At 38.0% G+C, this 20,825-nt stretch overlaps 2 protein-coding genes and 1 long non-coding RNA gene across 5 annotated transcripts in view; 1 reads left to right on the top strand and 2 right to left on the bottom strand.

Moving 5' to 3' along the window:
* The window catches only part of PMS1 (PMS1 homolog 1, mismatch repair system component), a 110,441-nt gene extending 110,179 nt beyond the window's left edge, over positions 1-262 (bottom strand). For both annotated transcript variants that reach the window (XM_014476319.2, XM_070359550.1), the window contains exon 1: positions 141-262. The gene's annotated coding sequence lies outside the window, so the exon portion shown is untranslated. The remainder of the gene's footprint in view (positions 1-140) is intronic.
* Positions 263-344: 82 nt separating this feature from the next.
* ORMDL1 (ORMDL sphingolipid biosynthesis regulator 1) lies at positions 345-12,801 on the top strand. 2 transcript variants are annotated; one of them, XM_014476320.2, is made up of 4 exons: positions 345-448; positions 2,044-2,224; positions 8,055-8,206; positions 11,270-12,801. In XM_014476320.2, exons 2-4 carry the CDS (start codon positions 2,051-2,053, stop codon positions 11,403-11,405), a joined length of 462 nt encoding a protein of 153 aa, XP_014331806.1. In that variant the 5' UTR covers positions 345-448; positions 2,044-2,050; the 3' UTR covers positions 11,406-12,801. The 2 variants fall into 2 exon arrangements, with proteins under 2 accessions (XP_014331806.1, XP_005889593.1); XM_005889531.2 differs by having other exon boundaries at positions 351-486.
* LOC138984675 (uncharacterized) lies at positions 2,252-20,720 on the bottom strand. Its single transcript, XR_011461927.1, has 3 exons — positions 20,535-20,720; positions 18,863-18,960; positions 2,252-3,472 (listed from the first exon to the last, which is right to left on the bottom strand). It is a non-coding gene; the product is annotated as an uncharacterized lncRNA (long non-coding RNA).
* Positions 20,721-20,825: the final 105 nt, after the last annotated feature.

Genomic DNA, 20,825 nt, shown 5'->3' with positions numbered 1-20,825 from the left:
TCCCGCTCCGCGCGTGGAGAGGGGGAGGGGCGCCCCTGCCGGCCCCCTGTACTCGCGCCAGACCAGGACGAGGTCAAAGGAGGACGCTCTCGAGCCTACGACAATGTAACAATGAATGCCCGTTGGCCACACGACACTACCTGCTTGCTCGCGCGAAGTGGGCAATTACAATCCACTAGCGGACCGGCCAGCGTTCGGACGGGAGCCCAGGCCCGGCCTCGCTGAGTCCCGACTCACCCACCGCGCGCGCGGGGCGGGGCAGACACGGAGCGCACCGCCCTCAGTCCCGCCCAGTCCGGCGAACGTGGGATTGGCGCCGCTCTCAGCCAATCCGCGGGCAGCGCTTTCCGCAAGGAACGCTTCCGCCAGCCGCGCCGCGCTGCGCGGCACTGAGGCTGACTACTTGCCTCCGGCCTGAGGAGACGCCGCCTTCGCCTCCGCGGCACTGGTACTGCTTCTGTCCGGCCGCCGGGAGTGGGGCGGCGGGTGAGTGGCCACAAACGGCCGCAGGGGCTGTGATGCTGCCTGTGCCGTGGGGAGCTGCCAGCAGGCCCTCGGCTTGAGGGGAAAGGTGGAGTTTGGCTTCATCCGTGGCGCCCTGTCTGGCGATGCGGGCCAAGTGGCCCCCACGACTTGCTCCCCAAATCCTCGTCGTCGCGTCCCGGCCCTGACGGGATGTGCAGCTCCGAGAAGAAAGAGTCGGGAGTCGGGGCGGTTTGTCGATAGCACAGCGGCTTTTGCTGAGCTTCCACTACCCGGGAGCTCCGGCCGCTGGGGAAGGCTGCCTGCCCTTGGCTGTGTAGCGGGTGGTCGCTGGGTTCCCTGCATCCGCGAGGGCAGCGCCGAGAGGGTTCTTTGCTCTGTGAAGTCATTGTTTGCCAGTCCTTAAGTGGCGCGGCAGACTCCCTGGAAAGGTTTTCCGTCCTGCGGTAGGATCAGTCTTTGCCTTCCGCCTCAGATGTAGATTTTTAAGGTCTTTCGAGCATTAAAAAATATCTGTCGAAAGTGGGAAAAGCACCCTGTGTGGTGGCACGTTCTAAGTACAATTTATGGCGTATAAAAATTATATATTATGTACGGTGGATATTTAGACTGGAAGACATTTACACGTTTAATTTTGAGACTGACTTGATTTTAGTGTAACTTTCATCACCGTAAGCCTATAGATTTTTAGAGGGAGAGGGCCATTGTACTCTGGAAATACTTGTTGGATGGAGTTAGGAGAAATTTCCTCTCTCAGTGCTAACTCTGTAATGGAAAGGGTTTGTGTATTTTTAATTCAGCTGTTCCCAATACACTGTAGCACGCCCGCCCCCCCCCCGCCCCCCCCGCCAATCTCAGAAAAAAAGGGGAGAGGGAGGAAGGAAAGAGAAAAAAACAGTATTTTAGGGACGGTGACTAGAATTACAATGTGCAGAAGAAAGACTCCTTGTTTTAACCTTAATTGTATCACAAGATTGAGAAAGAAACCTTATCCTTTGACCATGTAAATTTTCCACCTCTTTATGTTCCTCTCATTTTCGGTGTTCCTGAAGGAGTGATTTGAACTCTGACCACTCTATGGATACATTGTTAGGTGTAAGAGTCTGGCTACTCAGAACAGACTGGTTTAGGTTAACTTTGTTTTTTTGTATATTAGTTTATTCTGTTGGTAAACTTACTTCCTGAGTTTTCACTTTGCTCTCATGATATAAGAAAATGTAGGTTTTCTCTTTGAGTTTTCCTGCCCATTGTTTCATTTAGTAAAACCAACATGCTTGAAGACAAGCTTTAGGAAAGGAATTTTAACTTTATTTTCAACAAGAAGCATAAAAATAAGTCTTGTCTGTCTTACCTTAGAGTCGGATGTGAAGAAGAACTATTGACCTCCTGGGCATATGGAAGTAGCATATATTGGAGGGTCTGTTCGATTTCAGAGCGATGAGGCGGCGGAGGTGGAGGGGGCAGTAATCCCAGTAGCACACTTATTTTGTCATGTCAGAATTAGGAATATTTGGGTTTCCAGTTACATCAGTGTTGATTCATTTCATTGCTTTTCTACAGCGCAAACATGAATGTTGGCGTTGCCCACAGCGAGGTGAATCCAAATACCCGTGTAATGAACAGCCGTGGTATGTGGCTGACATATGCATTGGGAGTTGGCTTGCTTCACATTGTTTTACTCAGTATTCCCTTCTTCAGTGTTCCTGTTGCTTGGACCTTAACAAATGTTATACATAATCTGGTAAGAATTTCACCTTATACTAAACACTTAAAACCTTAAGGTTTAATGATTTTTCAGAGACTGGGCGAGGGAAAATGGGGAGTTACTGTTCAATGGGTAATGTTTTGTAAGATGAAAAGTTCTGGAGATGGATGATTGTAATGGTTGCATAACATTGTGAATGTACTTAATACCCTAGAACTGTACACTTAAAAATGGTTAAGATGGTGTATTTAAACAACTTTTTAAGAAAGAAGCTTAAAGTTTTATATAAAAAGAAAAACACATGACTTAGTTTTTAAACAATTTGAGTTATATAAAATTCACCCAGTTAAAGTGTATAGTTCAGTGATTTTTTTGTATCTCTGACAGTTTTGAAGAATTCTTATCTCGAATAAGATTATATTTTTCTATCACTTTATATTTAAACATTGGACCCTTTTTATAAGTAAGACCTTTTTTTTTCTTCCTGTTGGTTTTATAGAATCTGAAAAAAGTAATTTTAGCAAAAATTACAAGATGCTTTAACTCAGACTACTATAATATATTGATTAACCAGAATGCATCAGAAGTAATTATGTTTTTTGGTTAACTAGAATCTAATGAACATCTTTGGCTTAAATCCTGGTTAAGTCTTTCTAAATTGTATAAATATACTTTTCTGTTTCAGTGTAGAAAATTTGAGTTTAATCTGTCTTAAATGATTCAAAAACTTATGATGCCTTACCTTCTTCTGTTAACTATTGCTCTTTTGTTATTATGTGATAGCTCTACAAAGTACCAGAGGTTAGACCAAATACTCTGGAAATTGCCTATTTAAATAAACAAAAAACCTGAGGGTGACTTTTTTTGTCTTTAACAAACTATTAATGTAGAATGAAAGGGGAGAAATCTAGTTATTTGAGACTTTTAATTGAATCCAGATTAACTCTATTTGTTTAAAGATATATCCAAAATGAGAAACTTAGAACATTAAAACAGAAAAGTGTAGGATAAATAGATTTTTTAAAAATTAATATGATTTATTTTAAGTCTTCTGGAAAGTATATGAAATTGGCTGTGCGTGCTCATTCATGTCCAGTTCTTGTGACTTGGTGGTCTGTAGCCTACCAGGCTCCTCTGTCCATGGGATTTTCCAGGCAAGAACACTGGAGTGGGTTGCCATTTCCTCCTCAAGGGGATCTTCCTGATCCAGGGATGGAACCTGCATCTCCTGCATTGGCAGGTGGATTCTTTACCACTGACCCACCTGGGAAGCCTTGAAGTTGACTGGAGAAGGACAAAGATGATGTGGTAGAAATAAATGAATGTCCAATTAGTTTATTTTATATGATAGACTTTGAAAGGAATGTTTAACTCTATTTTTAAATAGTGATCTCTGAAATATTTGATGCTAATCATATCCCTTTTCCTTTGGCTTCCTTGGGACTGCTTTTTCCTGGATATATTTTGGATCTTTCCTTTACTACTTCCTCTTACAGTCTTCTCTTTTGCTCTCAAGTATTGCTATTACCAAGGTTTTCTTCTTTATCCCTTCTTATGATATGTATTCTACCTAGGTTACTTCATCTATCTGTATTTTCAGTTTCTACCTGTTAAATGATGATGACCATGTTAATACTGCCAGATCACCTTGCACCTTAAAACCAAACAAGTATAAATTACACTCACTCCTGATATATTCCTTGCCACCCACCACAATCTGTTCCTGGACTTTGTTCCTAATCTAAAGGCACCACTATCTCCACAGCAAGCCAAGCCACATAGCTGAATGTCAAGGTAAAGTGATTAATAAATATATCATCCAAACCAAGACTGTTTTGAGGGTAAAAGAGAGCTCTAGTAATAACAACCTTAAGAGAATAAGTATAAATCAGGACTACCCATGCAAACTAGTACATATGGTCACACTAGTCTTAGGGTAACTTTTTTCTTTATATTCCACAGCCATTTAGTCAAAGCCATGTCCTGTTTTACTGTCTTCAGCTTGATCCTTACTGACACTACTGTAATTCATGCCCTTTTTTACGCTCAAGTAGATTACTCCTACTTGGTCTCCTTGATGCTCCTCTACTCTACTTTCCTTCATTCAAGTTTGGCAGAGTGATATTTTTAAAATTCATGTTTGTTCAAAACACACTCTTAAGTCTTTCAATGATTCTATTGCATTCATAGTAAAATGCCAAGTTCTTTGTGTGACATACAAAACTAGTTGAAAATAGTACAGAGGCAAGAAAGAGACCCAATATTAACACATCTCCAAACACAACTATGGTCTCACAATAATGAAAATCATCTCTCACCTTTCTGCTTTGACTTAGGCTCTTCTTCCACTATTTTAATACCCCTCCCTCCTTCCTGCTCTGCCTGGGTGATCCCTGCTTGTCCAGGGAAACTTCTCAAGTATCACCCTTTCTAGGAAGCTACAAAATTCCCATGCTGCATTCTTTTGTCATGTGTTTATCATACTTTTATAATTAGCAATTTATCTCTTTTCTATTTTTTAACTTTTATATCTCTAAAGACCTATTTAAATGTTGCTGAATAAATTACGTATGTTCTCACATAATTTTCCCTTCTCCAGTGGCACATGCATTAAATGAACTTTAGAAGTCATCTGCCCACTTCATGTTTTCAAGTTAGTTGACTGAGACTGAGACACAGTATATGGCCATGGACAAAGGATCGAGTAATTGAGAACATGTAGGGAAGTAAACTTCCAACTTCTTAGTCCTCTATACTAAAAACCTGACTAACCAGCCATAAATGTTGCAATTACATGATGCCAAATGTAAATTTCTTTTGATGTTAACCTACATTAAACCAATTAAAAGTGTGAAATATGTACTGCACGCTTTTTAATATGGAAAAGTAGACCTAATTGTTATCCATGGTTAGAAAAAACATGGCCTCTGTCTTTATAAACTATATACTAGAAACCTACAGCAGTTGTTTTACTCAGAGCTACAGTTCAGTCTTACAAGTTTTAATACTTCACAAAGTTCTTACCCTGGCTTTTAAAATGAAAGAAAACTCTTCACTTTGAGTCAGTAAATATTTGTTAAGGGCTAATCATGAGCTACATACTTATTTCCCTAATTCTTTTAATGTGGGCATAAATCATCACTAAAATTTTATAGAAAAACTTAATAAAAATAATGGAGTAAAAGATAAATGGTTAGATAAGATTTTTTTCATTAAAAAGAATACATAAAATAAGCTTTGAATTATCTTCTAGACCCTGGTGAGTGCATGTGGTTTGAAGGACATAATGATAGAATTATTTTTTCTCTTCAATAACGTCTAATACATATATGGTCTAAAGCAGAGATTTTTAACTTTTGGGGGTCACATTCCCCTGAGAATTTGAAAGCACAGAATTCCCGTTTTATACTCTTTTAAAACCAATGTGAAAGTGATTTCCTTGTGCTTACAGAATAAACATTCCTTGGTTTAATGTCATCTTGGCTTAGTATCTAATAGTTGCTTTGTATGAGTCCCTGTTCCTGGGGTATTCAGGCTAATGGGAAAACAAACATTATATAAATAATTTCAATACAATGTATTGTGCTATAATAAAACTATTTTATTTTCTTTAACTATTTTCAATAAAATTCCATATATGCACATAGGGAAGAGGTTAATTAATGCTAATGTGAAGCGCTTCACTAAGGAATTATCATTGAGCTGAACCTTCAAGAATAAGGTAGTTGACAAGGTACCATCAAGGCTTTTGCTTTGCATTTCCTGTATTTCATTATACCTTTGACAGAAATTTCTGTCCTACATTGTAGTTGTTTATGCATATCTTTTCCTTATATCTCAGAAGATTGAACTTTCTCAAGGGGTTGCACATGTCTTGTTCAAGTTTCATATATGTATACAGGTCCTGTGTTCTGTACATATTCAGTTCAGTTGCTCAGTTGCGTCCAACTCTTTGCGACCCCGTGAATTGCAGCACATCAGCCCTCCCTGTCCATCACCAACTCCCGGAGTTCACTCAAACTCACATCCATCGAGTCAGTGAGCCATCCAGCCATCTCATCCTCTGTCGTCCCCTTTTCCTCCTGTCCTCCTGCCCCAATCCCTCCCAGCATCAGAGTCTTTTTCCAGTGAGTCAACTCTTCGCATGAGGTGGCCAAAGTGCTACAGTTTCAGCTTTAGCATCATTCCTTCCAAAGAACACCCAGGACTGATCTCCTTTAGAATGGACTGGTTGGATCTCCTTGAAGTCCAAGGGACTCTCAAGAGTCTTCTCTAACACCACAGTTCAAAAGCATCAATTCTTCAGTGCTCAGCTTTCTTCACAGTCCAACTCTCAAATCCATACATGACTACTGGAAAAACCATAGCCTTGACTAGACGGACCTTTGTTGGCAAAGTAATGTCTCTGCTTTTTAATATGCTATCTAGGTTGGTCATAACTTTCCTTCCAAGGAGTAAGTGTCTTTTAATGGCTGCAATCACCATCTGCAGTGATTTTAGACCCCCCAAAAATAAAGTCTGACACTGTTTCCATTGTTTCCCCATCTATTTCCCATGATGGGACCAGATGCCATGATCTTCATTTTCTGAATGTTGAGCTTTAAGCCAACTTTTTCACTCTCTACTTTCACTTTCATCAAGAGGGTTTTTAGTTCCTCTTCACTTTCTGCCATAAGGGTGGTGTCATCTGCATATCTAAGGTTATTGATATTTCTCCCGGCAATCTTGATTCCAGCTCGTGTTTCTTCTAGCTCAGCGTTTCTCATGATGTATTCTGCTTAGCCACTTATTAAACATTTGTAGATTTACATCCAGTTGAACATGAATCCATGCTTCTGTTGCTTATGTGTTATTGCAGGTAAACAACTTTTAAACTGCCTAATGGAATAACTAGGAAGTAGGTAGACTAAGCTTTAAAGAAGGGCTGTCTTAAGCTATAACATAAAATTTCAAATCACTAAGTTTTCTATTTTTTCCATATATTTATTAAAAGTTGAAGTTAAAAAAAAAATATCACATCATGGGGTAAAACTTCATTGGGTAAAACTGTTCCACAATAATATATATGCTTTATTCTGTTTACAGTGCCTTAGATGGTAATCCTGTTACCTATAAATCTAAGTGGTTATCTCCAAGAAACCAAATCTAGCATACATTGTTTTTTTTCCTAATTAACCACAAAATTAGATACTTAAACGTATCACTGGCCAGAATGGCTCTTAGTAATTTTTTTTACTTTTATTTTTAAAAACTACCTTCTAAAAACACACTATTGACTTACAGTGGTGATTTTAAAAGCAGATTGTGTTAAACATTATACCTAGTACATCAAACCATCTTTGTTCAGACATATTGACAAAGAACTATTGAGACAAAGACTAATGTTAAATATTTTCAAACAATTTTCCCCTATACAGATTATAATATTTGCCAATTTATATGTTTTTATCATTACATAAATATCATCAGACTTACTAATATAACACTCTAAACTTTCTTACACACTGGAGATAAGGTAATCCTATTTCCTAATAGGAAATGTATTAGAAAATCTAAATGTAATGATGCAAAGCTACCCTAATGGTACTTTTTCATTTATTTTCAGTTTAATAAGAGATGAAAACAGGTTATTTTTGGTGGACTTTATAGTGGTTTTCACCAAATAATATTTCCATATAAGCCCACAGAAGTTTAGTTTTACTATGAAGAAACTGGCCACAATCTTTCACAATAATATGAAATCTTAAAACATGAGCTATTAAGTTTATCATGCAGTCTGACACAGTCTGGAACTATCTTAATGCTTAATGACAAATACTCATTTTGTATTTGATATTAACTGTATACCCCCTTGCTTGTTTTTCAGGGGATGTATGTATTTTTGCATGCAGTAAAAGGAACACCTTTTGAAACTCCCGACCAGGGTAAAGCAAGGCTCCTAACTCATTGGGAACAACTGGACTATGGAGTACAGTTTACATCTTCACGGAAGTTTTTCACAATTTCTCCAATAATTCTGTAAGTGGTGGAAATTTTAGGTGTGAGGAGGTCTTGATGAGATGAAGCCATTCTTTTATTAGATTAAATTTGAAGTAGAAACAGATTGTTTTGTTTATAAATTGTTACTTCATAGAGAATATAAAATACAGGCAAAATTTAACAGTTAAAACCAGTTTTCACTTCAGTCAAACATATGGAGACAACATTACATGTTCCTCAGTATGCCAAGACATTCTAGAATGTACAAGTCAGATATATTCTAGTTCACTTTCTTAAGCTGCTTGCAAGAAAACTAAACACATAATCTTGTTCTGTTGTCCACTATCAAATTAATTTCCCTCAACAAAGATTTAGATGATTTCAGATGAATTTCACTGACTACCTGCTGCATTTGAATGCTCAAACTCCCTGGGAGAGACAGTATGGTTTAGAGAAAACAAGTTAGGCTTTCATTATAGGACAGACCTGGGTTGAATCATGTAGCTGTCACTCAGCCTGCTTGGTTTGTTCATAAATAAAATTCTAGCCAGTGGTACCTAACTCAAATCCAATGATATAAAAAATGAATGAGATAAGATCTATCTGTAAAGCATCTAACCTTATATCTGGTATCTGATTTCCTCCTAATATCTGATATTCAGGATCCTCCACAAAATGGTTCCTACTTTATTTTTCCTTTATGTGAATATTTTACCTTAACCCAACTCCCACCTAGCCACACTCTTCTAAGCAGCGTTTCTTAAATATGTTATGTATAATCCTATTTCTATGCCTTAGTTCAAGTCATTTTTTCCACCTGAAATGCTTTCTCCTTTCTTAATTTATCTGTCTTGTTTTTCTTTCAAGATTTAAATAGTGACCATCTCAGTGAAGTCTTTTCCTTAGCAACCAACCTTCAGTGAAATGCTCTGCTTTGAACTTCTGTAGTAGTAGTAGTTATCGGAGAAGGCAATGGCACCCTGCTGCAGTACTCTTGCCTGGAAAATCCCACGGACAGAGGAGCCTGATAGGCTGCAATCCATGGGGTCGCAAAGAGTCAGACACGACTTAGCGACTTCACTTTCACTTTTCACTTTCATGCATTGGAGAAGGAAATGGCAACCCACTCCAGTGTTCTTGCCTGGAGAATCCCAGGGACAGGGGAGCCTGGTGGGCTGCCGTCCATTGGGTCGCACAGAGTCGGACACAACTGAAGTGACTTAGCAGCAGCAGTAGTAGTTATACATCCCTTAATTTATGCCACTTTATATTATTTCTCTATTATTTTATTTCTGCAAAGAATTTATAAGTGCATAGAGTGCTTTGAATTCTACACTCAGATGCTTTCATACAATGGATATTTAACATATATCCCAATCACTCACCCAGTCACAAAGAATATATATAATTACATATCCATTATAGAATCAGTGTGGTCTGCAGTAACTGGAAAGACTTCTTAGAGGCGTTGTTGTTGGTCAGTTGCCAAATTGCGTCCAGCACTTCACAACCCCATGACCGCAGCACATCAGGCTTCTCCCTCACCATCTCCCGGAGTTTACTCAAACTCATGTCTATTGAGTCGAGGCATTAGAATCCCTTAAAATGGAACTTAAGGTAGGTTAGGTGTTACATTGATGTTTAAGATAGGGAAGGCATTTTCAAATGAAGAGAATGAAGTAATCATAAAGTGGTAGATTTCTTTTTCCTTATGTAGATTTCGTTCCACATAAGAGGAAATTTTTTAAGTTTTTAATTATTTTAGCCTGACATAATATCAAAAGAAAAATATGTATGATCTAACAAAGTGACAGTGAAGTTGCTCAGTCGTTTCTGACTCTTTGTGACCCCATGGACTGTAGCCTACCAGGCTCCTCCGTCCATGGGATTCTCCAGGCAAGAGTGCTGGAGTGGGTTGCCATTTCCTTCTCCAGGAGATCTTCCCAACCCAGGGATTGAACCGGGTTCTCTCGCACAATAGGCAGATGCTTTACCGTCTGAGCCACCAGGGAAGTCCAATGCAATAACAAGAATAATGGCTATTCAGAGAGCCCTAAATTTGTATTTTAGCTCTACTACCCTCTAGCTATCTGACTTTCAGCCATATTCTTGAAAGTCTCAGTATCCTCATCTATAACATGTTGAAGATTGCATTATAATATGGCTGACCATTGAATAATGTGGGGCTTATGTGTGCCTAGCTTCTGTATAGTTAAAAATCTTGAGTATAACTAGTTAGCCTTCTGTATCAAGTACAGTACAATGCTTTATTGTTTACAGTCTTTACATCCTCTTTATATTAGGATACTCTTTTGGTGGCTTCTTGATGTGTCTTCATCCTGATGTACCCTTGGGTCAAACTTGGGCATTCTGAATTGATGATTTATAGTCTTAAAGGTGGCTTAGGCTTCTTAAAACAAATTCTCAGATATTGGATATCCTGAATATATACACTCAGATGTTCAATTATAGAAAAACAGCTGGAATCTTACAGTAATATCTTTCAAGTTGCCAATTATACTGGTTATATCCCTGTTCAACTACAGTATGGAAAAAAGAACATCAAAAGGGCAATCAAGTATTTGTTTGCTTCCGCAGATGCTATTACAAATTGTACTAATGCACTAACACCCTGTTTTTCACAACTTTACAGCAGTGGCTTTTAACCTTTTGGTGGGTCACAATAAACCATTTGAGAATATGATGGATGCTCTGAATCTGGATCTTCTCTTTAGATATATACACATTAATACAAAACTATACCTAAAGTTTCAAGAAGCATACGAACCCTAGTTTGAAAGCATTCTGCTTTAAAGGATGCTAAGTAGTAACTGTCTTCCATTAAATACATTTTACACAATTGCAAAAATGCAAAATGTGCATATATGCCTCTATTCAACCAATGTTTCAGTCTCAATTAAAGTTAATTTAGGCCCCCAAACTAAAATGTTTGCTCTTGTTCTAGTGCTCAAAAAAAATGGTTCTGCTTTTAGGTATTTATGTTTCAGTGGCCTTTTTCCCACCTTTAAATATTTAAAGACTTCTAAGCAATTTCACTTTTAGATATTTTATATATATATATTCTTACTTTTGTTTCTACAGATATTTTCTGGCAAGTTTCTATACGAAGTATGATACAACTCACTTCATCCTAAACACAGCTTCTCTCCTGAGTGTGCTAATTCCCAAAATGCCACAGCTACATGGTGTTCGGATCTTTGGAATTAATAAGTATTGAAATGTTTTGAAATGGAACAGGAAGTTTTACAGCTCCTGAGTTTTCTGTAAGGAAGGAGTGGTTAGTAAACTGCATCATGTGAAATGAGAGGTAGCTACATTGGAAGGCCAGTTGCTAGTTCTTCATAGGCTGTTTTGAAATGCAGATTCTTATAGGAAGATGTCTCTGTTTAATGCATCTGGTATCTTTCTGAAGAGAGGCTTTATGGGCAGGCTGGGCAGGCCCAGCTTATAAGTTAAATGTCTGTAAAGTAAGGGTGTAGTAGATAAATCCAAGAAGTAGAGATTTATAAGAAACTAAGTCTGGCTTAGCTTATAATGAATGGGCATTATGTTGGGAGAAGAAAATTTTCAATCATTCAGTCATAGTCAGTTTAAGCCGACTTACATGTAAACCAGAATCATTTCTTTACAAGTTTATTATAAATTGTTTTTATTACCATACATATTCCTCTTGTGTTATATAAGAGGATATATATATTTGTTTTATACAAACCAATTCCTACCTTATGAACTTTTTTGGTTTTGCAGGCTCCACATTGTTTGATAAATGAGTTTATTTTTACATTTATTACTGAGTTCATGAAAGTCCACTTTCATGACTGATTGATGATAGAAGATAGTCAGGCATCTTAGAAGCAGCCTCTGAGCTGGCCTTCTAATTTTGGAATAGAGTGGGTTTTGCTGCCTTTCCATATACAAGGCTGCTAAACCAATTAAGAAAATAATTTATTTTTCATAATTAAAGTATATGGTAACTTAAAGTCTCTGCTTATTTGGTGGAGCAATTTAATTGTTGCCGTCTGCCATTCTTTAGTAAAGAAAATTAAAATGGACAACTACCTAGCCCACCTGTGACCTGGCAGAAACTGCTTCTCTAGTAATAGTATCAAAGTAAATAACGGAGTCTTCTTGTAGCAGGTCTGCAGTAAAAGATAACATCATCTTTTCTTAGTCCTCCTGCTCTCAACCCCCATCATTTACCCATTCGTATTTTACCTTTCAATATGTGAGTCTTAGTGTAGATAACTCAAATTTCCAAAGCAGCAACCATATTGAATTTTTGTCACATAGAGAAGCTTTCTATAGTTGCTAACATTAATTCCAAGAAATAACTATATACTACTTTGAGAAGTAAACATGTCAGAAAAAAGTTCTGATATGGAATGAAACCGAAAAACCTAGTAACGTTTGTAAGCAAGAGTGAGTAAAAAGAATTATAAAACCAACTCAAAAGTCAGTTTGTTTCAAACTGACTCTTAGGGTAATGATCATTGTTTTGTATTTTAAAAGTATTGAGTTTAGAAATCAGTTGTATGATAATGCCTTTGTATGTTTGTATTTTTAAATAACCAGTAATCTATACTTAAATAAAATTTTTCTTTGGTGTAAGGTTATTGCAAAAGCTTTCTAAATTCAGTCATTAAGTTATGCTTAAATTTTTTGTTTTAAGCAACTGAATTTGCAAAAGTCAAAGTGTTAGTGGCTCAGTGGTCTCTGACTTTTTGCGACCCCATGGACTATAGCCCATCAGGTTCCTCTGTCCATGGGATTCTCCAGGCAAGAATACTGGAGTGGGTAGCCATTCCCTTCTCCAGGGAATGTTCCCAATCCAGGGATTGAACCTGGGTATCCCACATTGCAGGCAGATTCTTTACCATCTGAGCCACCAGGGAAGCCCTTGTAAAATTAAGGCAGCTAAAAAGTATTCTTTCATTTTTCTTCATTTTAAAGTTTATCTCAAAAGGCTTAAATTTTTTTCCACAGACTTCAGAGACAGAATTCTGCCTCTAATACAGGCCTTCTGCTCTTTCCTCTACTTTAGCCCTTCAGTGTGTTAAAAGATATTTATTCAATAGATATTTGAAGGCCCACTCCATTGTAGGAACTATTTTAGGTATTGTGGGTACAGTTTGTAGCAAGACAAACCAGGTCCTTTCCCCTATGTGCTTACATTCAAGTTGGAGAACAGATGAGTAAACAAATACATATTATTTTACATAGTGATAAATGTCATGGGGCGGGGGGGCGGGGAGGAATAAACCAGTAAAAGGCAGGGGAGCCTGCCTCAGAAAAGTCTTCCATAAAGATCCTAACTAATGTGACACTTAGACAGAGACTTTCCTGATGTAAAGGAGCAAGCAATACAAAGATCTGGGGAAAGAGGCTTTCCAGTACTGGTGATGGCAGGTACTAAGGCTCTGGGGCAGGAAGGAGGTGGTATGTTTGAAGGACAGTCACTGTGCCTGGAAAGGAGTAATAAGCAACAAGGATAAGAATGGTAGCAGGTGAGTTCAGAGAAGTAGGTAGGGGTCGACCAAGGTAAAGAGCAAATTTTATTCTAAGCCTGACAAAGCCATGAGAGCGTTTTGCACAGGAGAGTAAAGGGATCTGGGGTTTTTGTGGTGCTTTGCTTGTGTGTCTGCGAAGCTCACTGGCTAATATTGGAAATAAACTATAAGGGAATGGGAAGCAGGAAGAACAGTTGAGAAGCTACTGCAGGCAAGAGGTAGCTTAGACTAGGGAATTAGCTGATGCAGTGGTGAGAAGTGGTAAAATACGGGATATACTTTGCAAGTACAAATCCACAAAACACTCATACAGTGAAAGTAAGTAGGGGGAAGGGAACTAAAATAACTCATAGTTTTTTAGCCTTAACACCTAGGTGAGTGGTTGAATGGTAAATAAGAAAACTTCCTAATTTCACAAATTTGTACAGTTTAGTGTAAGATAAAACTTTTTTAAACAAAATCTATAATGACTATTATTTGGAGTAAAATCAATTGCTATGCTATAATTGCTCCTAATTTCAAGTCAGGACACATAATACCAATTTCTAAATAGGTCTGAGTTCAGAAATGCTACTAATTTTAGCATGCATTGGTGACTCTTTACTGCATTAGTTATTACTTTGGAGTTCCAATGGTGGTGTTTTATTTCCCTCATTCCTTCTACATGTATTTACTGGAATTCTTTTGTAAGGAAGATTTTTCCCTTCTCTCCCATTTATTCAGTCATTTATATTATGAGCTCATGGATGTTTTATTCTTTGTTTATAATCCATTATAACACTATTAATTTGTTGCTCAAATTGTCCTCCAGCTTTGACCAATGGGAGTTCCCACTGGAACGTCCAAAGTTAACCCCTGTATTCTTTTCACTTGCCCCATTTTTCATTTTTGTTTTTAAGCATAGACTGGTATTTGTTAGGTTTATGTCACTATAGTCTGTTAAACTAGAAAGATCTTGAGGGGCATAGCTGTCTCCTTAACTAATATCTGTATGAATTAGCCTTATAAAACTATATGATGCCAAGAGTTGGAAAAGACCTTAGAGGCTATGTAATTGAACCCCACCACGCCTCTGTTCAGTCCTGTGTTAGCACTAATAAAGGAGGACTTACAATAATACAAGGCTGCATTTTTGTAATGGAATTTATAACCTGTTTTAGCCAAAATTTAATGCTTATTCTACATAACTTTTCAGCTATTTAACTTTTAAACTGTTATCAACAGCACTGAATAAATACTACCAGAGCTCTCACCATTGTCCATTATGATACGGTTTCAAATTTCTCCCACTGTCCTGATAATTCTGCTCTAAGTTGCAGTTTATTATATTTCACACTAAGGTAACTACAGATATGATGTCACTCCAACAGTACCACTTCCCTTGCTCTGGATACTTTTTATTTATTTTTTTTTTTTTGGATACTTTTTATTTTTAATGAAGCATATTATTTTAGCTGTTTTGAGAGCCACATATCACTGATTCACTTTATGGTCACTAAAATCTCCAGTCCCAACATGCAGTGCTGTTCAGTGATGGTTTTCCCTTCATGTACTTACTTAATGGATTTATCTATATTCCTGTAGATCCCCATGTTATTGGATTTTAACCTGTTGATTCATCTTGTCTAGCTGATGTTGAATCTTCTCATGCAATGTATTTTTCATGTCTCTTGTATTAATCTGTGTGTGTGTGTGTGCACGCTCAGTCATGTCCTACTCTTTGCAGCCCCGTGGACTATAGCCTGACAGGCTCCTCTGTCCATGGAATTTCCCAAGCAAGAATACTGGAGTGGGTTGCCCTTTCCTCCTCCAGGGAATCTTCCTGACCCAGGGATCAAACCTATGTCTCCTGCATTGGCAGGCAGGTCTTTACCACTGAACCACCAGGGAAGCCCTTTATTAATATATATCACTAGTAAATATGACTCCAAAATATCCTCATGCAAAAGACAAATGCAGGAACCCAGTATAGACCAATGCAGTTTAATATTCTTTCTAACAGGACAGAAAAGTGTAATTCCCAAAACAGTTACATGGATATTACATATTGATGTTGGAAGTGTAAACAAGTTCAGTACTGGGAAGATAGGTCTAGGTTAAAAAAAAAAAAAGTAATTTTTGAATAGCACTGGGCCGAGAAGTAGGTAAGAGCATAGCAAGGATAAACACCTTCATTTTGCTTGATGTCAAAAAGTAGTGAGATGTCTCAGATTTTTATTTTACTCCATAATTATAGTTCCAGTTAAAAATGATTCAGCAGATAGTTTGTTATGGGGAGTTTAAAAGTTTTTGTTTAGGGCTTCCCTGGTGACTCGCTGGTAAAGAATCCACCTGCCAATGCAGAAGACACAGGTTCGATCCTTGATCTGGTAAGATCCTACATGCGACCGAGCAACTAAACTTGCTCCACAACAAGAAAAGCCATCACAATGAGAAGTCTGTGCACCACAACTAGGAAAAGCCCGTGCAGCAACGGAGACCAGCACAGCCAAAAATAAATACTTTTTTAAAGTTTTTGTTTAGCTACAAGTGAATGAATACATAAGAATTATAAACATCAAACTTAGAATACTGAATATTGGGGTATACAGTACACAGCTTAACTGAAGGGTGACACTTTAGCTCTTAAATTGGGTGTTTGGTTCACAGAAGTTGATTATATTATTTTTGACACTTTCATAATTAAAATATTTCATAATTTAAAATAGCTAATAATATATTTGTATTTTATGTTCAGAATAGTATAATTATTCTATTTTTTGACTCATTCAAGCCTTTAATAAAACAACTAATGCTTATGAAAGTGACTCAACCTGTAGCTCTAAAGATCTATGTAATCTCAAATTAGCACATAAGCTAGTTTTGTTACTGTGACCTTTAACTGCATAATTACATGAATAAAAATAATTCTCAAATTCAAGAATTGAAAGAACATCATTAATGCTTAGAATAAACTCTTTACAATATGAAAGGAGTTTTACAATATATAAATTTTCTGAATTTCCAATTATGTTGTTCAGTCACTTAGTCTTGTCCAACTCTGTGACCGCATGAACTGCAGCACTCCAGGCTTCCCTGTCCTTCACTATCTGCAGAGTTTGCTCACACTCATGTCCACTGAGTTGGTGATGACATCCAACCATCTCATCCTCTGCCACTCCCTTCTCTTACCCTCAATCTTTGCCAGCATCATGGTCTTTTCCAGTGAGTTGGTATTTCACATCAGGTAGTTACAGACTTTTTGACACTTTTTTAAAAAGTTACAGATTTTGGAAAATATGTGTTACTTTGACCATATTATAAAGAAGATAAGCATGCATCATTTTATTCATTTTATAGTTTTCTAAATGAGAACAGAAGAGCCAGATGATTCATTGGCTATTGCCCAGGAAAATACCAGTATACCAGCTACTACATGAAAACCTGATACAGTGATCCTGCTTTGAAATGTGTCCCTCCTTGGAGTTACCAAACTCGTGCTTCTACCATGGCACTTAATGGTCCCAGGGAGTTTAGGGGAGCAACAAAGAGATTCACCCTCTCCATCTACTACCAAAAACAGACTCCACACACTTGAAAAATAAGATCATCTGAGTATGTTAGTTTCTCAAAAAGTTAAACAATTACCATATGATCCAGCAATTCTACTTTGGGGTATATACTCCAAAGAAGTGAAAGCAGAGATGTGAAAAGATAGTTGTACAACTCATGTTTATAGGAGCACTATTCACAAGTCACAAGGTGTAAGTAGCTAAAGTGTCTGTCCATTGACAGATGAATGTGTCAACAAAACGGTTTATATACACAATGGAATATTATTGAGCTTTAAAAGGAAATTCTCACATATGCTACAACACTGGATGAAACGACATTAATGCTAAGTAAAATAAGCCAGTTACAGAAGGACAAGTACTGTGTCACCTAGAGTATGAGGTACCTAGAGTGGTCAAAGTCATAAAGACAGAAAGAATGGTGGTCGCCAGGGGATGGGAAGAAAAGGAAATGAGGAATTAAGTGTTTAATGGATAGTTTCAGCTGGGGAAGATGAATTTTGGAGATGGATGGTAGCGATGGTTGCACAACGATGTGAATGTATTTAATGCCACTGAACTGTACACCTAAAAATGGTTAAAATGGTGATTTTCCTAACATTTAACATGATTTTTTTAAAAAACAGTAAATTTGTGATACAAGCATCATGGTTCAGCAAATGAAATAAAACATGTTCCAAAGATGAGACCTGCCTGATGAATGGTATTACCATTAATTAAAGAATGTAAAGTCAAGTGTTAGTTGCTCAATTGTGTCTGACTCTTTGCTACAGACCTCCTACAGCCTGCCAGGCTCCTCAGTCCATGGGTTTCTCCAGGCAAGAATACTGGAGTGGGTAGCCATGCCCTTCTCCAGGGAATCTTCCGAACCCAGAGATGGAACCTGTGTCTCTTATGTCTCCTGTCTGAGCCACCAGGAAAGCTGTGATGAAAGAATGTTCCACATCAAAAAAGATATTTGTTAGCAAAGAAACTTAAGAGAAAGGCAAATGACTTTTTTTTTTTAGCACAATTCAACCTATGAAAAACAAGACAGCTCTGTGACTCAAGTGGAAAGGGGTGCATCAAGCCTGAAATATTAGCCATTAAAAGCACCAAACTCATTTCTATTGCTTCCATTCCATTATGCCAAACAATCTGGTTAAAATTTGGATCTGGCTTTCATTGTAATTTGATCAACACAGAAAAGGTGAGGATCAGCAGGCTCAACTATCCTAGACCCTTCATCATTTCTCTTAATACATTAGTACTATGGTTTTTACATAGCAGTTTATTAGCAAATTGTGACACAGCACTCCAGAGTCCAATCACTTCTAGACCTGATAAACTGATTTCAACCCTAAAAGAAAATCAGATGTTGAAACCCAATAAGCACACTATGGTCCTGCTAAACTGTGGATAAATCTGTGGCAAGCTGTCCCCTTCCCCAAGTGACTCCTCTCTTAATGTACATTTTCCATAATGCTGAATTGTAATTGCCTATTATCAGACTCATGGGGCTTCCCTGGTAGCTCAGTGGTAAAGAATCTACCTGCCAATGCAGGAGATGCCAGTTCAATCCCTGGGTTGGAAGATGTGCTAGAGTACCAAATGGCAACCCACTCCAGCATTCTTACCTGGAAAATTCCATGGACAGAGGAGGCCTTGCAGGCTACAGTCCATGGGTCTCAGAGACGGACACAACTGAGCATGCACACATTATTAGACTCCATTCCTTGAAAATAGAAAATGGATATTTTATCTTTTATCCCTAACAACTAGTAAACTGCCTAGAAAAAGGAAAGAATCCAATAAAGATGTGATATGTGAAAATCCAATTTAGTATGACATAATTAGGATAAAGATTCTTCTATATAAAGTTTTCCTCTAAAGTTTACAAGTGGAAAGCTAAGCAATAGCAGAGAATGTGAACATACTTATAATTCCAAACTCTCAATTCATGTTGCAGTTACAGTGGTTAGGCCATGTTTTCTTGAGAATGCCCATGAGAGTGGCATTCAAACCATATGATGTGATCTGCATAAAAGCCCAGACAAGCCCCAGAGAGCATACATCTTTCCCCCAATAACTTCTCCAGTATAATAAAGAATGTGGAAGAATTATACCTTCCCTTGCCAAATATCAAGGACTGGTGTAAGTGCCATTCTTTCCACTACCCATATTGTTCCTGTTGTTCAGTCTCTAAGTCATGTCCAACTCAGCGACCTACCAGGCTCCTCTCTCCATGGGGTTTTCCAGACAATACTGGAGTGGATAGCCATTTCCTTCTCCAGGGTATCTTCCCAACCCAGGGATTGAACCTGCATCTCTTGCATTGAGATGAGGAGCCACTGAGCCACCAGGGAAGCCCCAAATTCCTTCCTAACATCCTTAAGTTCTGCTCTTTCACCTAATGCAGCATTCAGACTCGACAGCAGCCAAGGGTACCCAGATAAGGAGTGCCCAAATAAGGTATCTATTGATACAACCAAACACAGCAGGGATAATTCTGACAACACAGGAGAGCATTGGGATAATGTAATTCAAGCTGCAAGAAAATACCAGATGTGAACGACTTTATGTTCAGAATAGATCCCAGTGTATAAGAGAAAGTAATTCCTGGCCTATCATATGCAATCAGGATGACTAATTATTCTTAACCTTTAGGTCTTAATTTTTCTTTTTTCCTCTTTTTGGGTCAACAACACATCTTAGGGAAAATATGAGCTATTTAATATTCTATCAGTTAAGAGAACAGACTCCAGGGCAGCTGGCCTGACTTCTAATCCTAGTTCTGCATTTACTAGCTGTGTAACCTGCAAATCACCCAAACTCTGTTGTCCAGTTGTCTCATATGTAAAATGAGGGCAGTAACTACCTCATGGGGTTGTTACGAAGATTAAATCTGCAACAGTGCCTAGCGCACAGTAAACTCCACTTTATTGTTAATTATGTGCATTATTTCATACATAAATGAAATTTTTTATAAACATTAAGTTCTACCTTAAAAATTCTTAGTAGTGCTGATAATCATAAATTTCATACCTGGTGATTATGAATTACATATCTGCCACTAGACCATAGCTGTGACTTTCCCTACCTCATACCAAGACCTTCACACCAAGAAAGGCATAAACATGAGCCGGCCTTGTCCAGCCTTGAATTTATAAAGACCTTGCGGTAAGATCTTAACGCCTTGCGGGGAAGAAGAAAGAATAGATTCGGACAAAGCTATTCAAATGGTAATAAGTTCACTTACGAATAAAAACAAAAAAAGACTGAAGGAGGTTAAAGAATAGGAGTACATACTATGGTGAAGACTGCCTCCAGAGTAAGCAAAGACCATACTTTTCTCACAGTGGCGTCCAAATTCCAGCCTAAGGCAAAAAATTTTTTTTTCTTTTACTGTAGCGTACGTAGTGTTCGGAACTAAATGCTACATAGTCGAATCTGTGCTCTCGTAGTCGAATCTGTCTCCGCTGTATCAGTCAGTAGCCGTGTGACCTTGCAGACTACACCTACAGGTCTGGGAGAATTGCTTGAGCGCACGCAGAGCATCTAGGGAAAAGACAGCCTTTGCGATTGTATTTATTCTGAGTG

Source organism: Bos mutus, chromosome 2 (genome assembly GCF_027580195.1).
Source record: "Bos mutus isolate GX-2022 chromosome 2, NWIPB_WYAK_1.1, whole genome shotgun sequence".
Taxonomy (NCBI): domain Eukaryota; kingdom Metazoa; phylum Chordata; class Mammalia; order Artiodactyla; family Bovidae; genus Bos; species Bos mutus.
The sequence above is the reverse complement of the archived record's forward strand: the minus strand, read 5'-3'. Positions and strand labels throughout refer to the sequence as shown.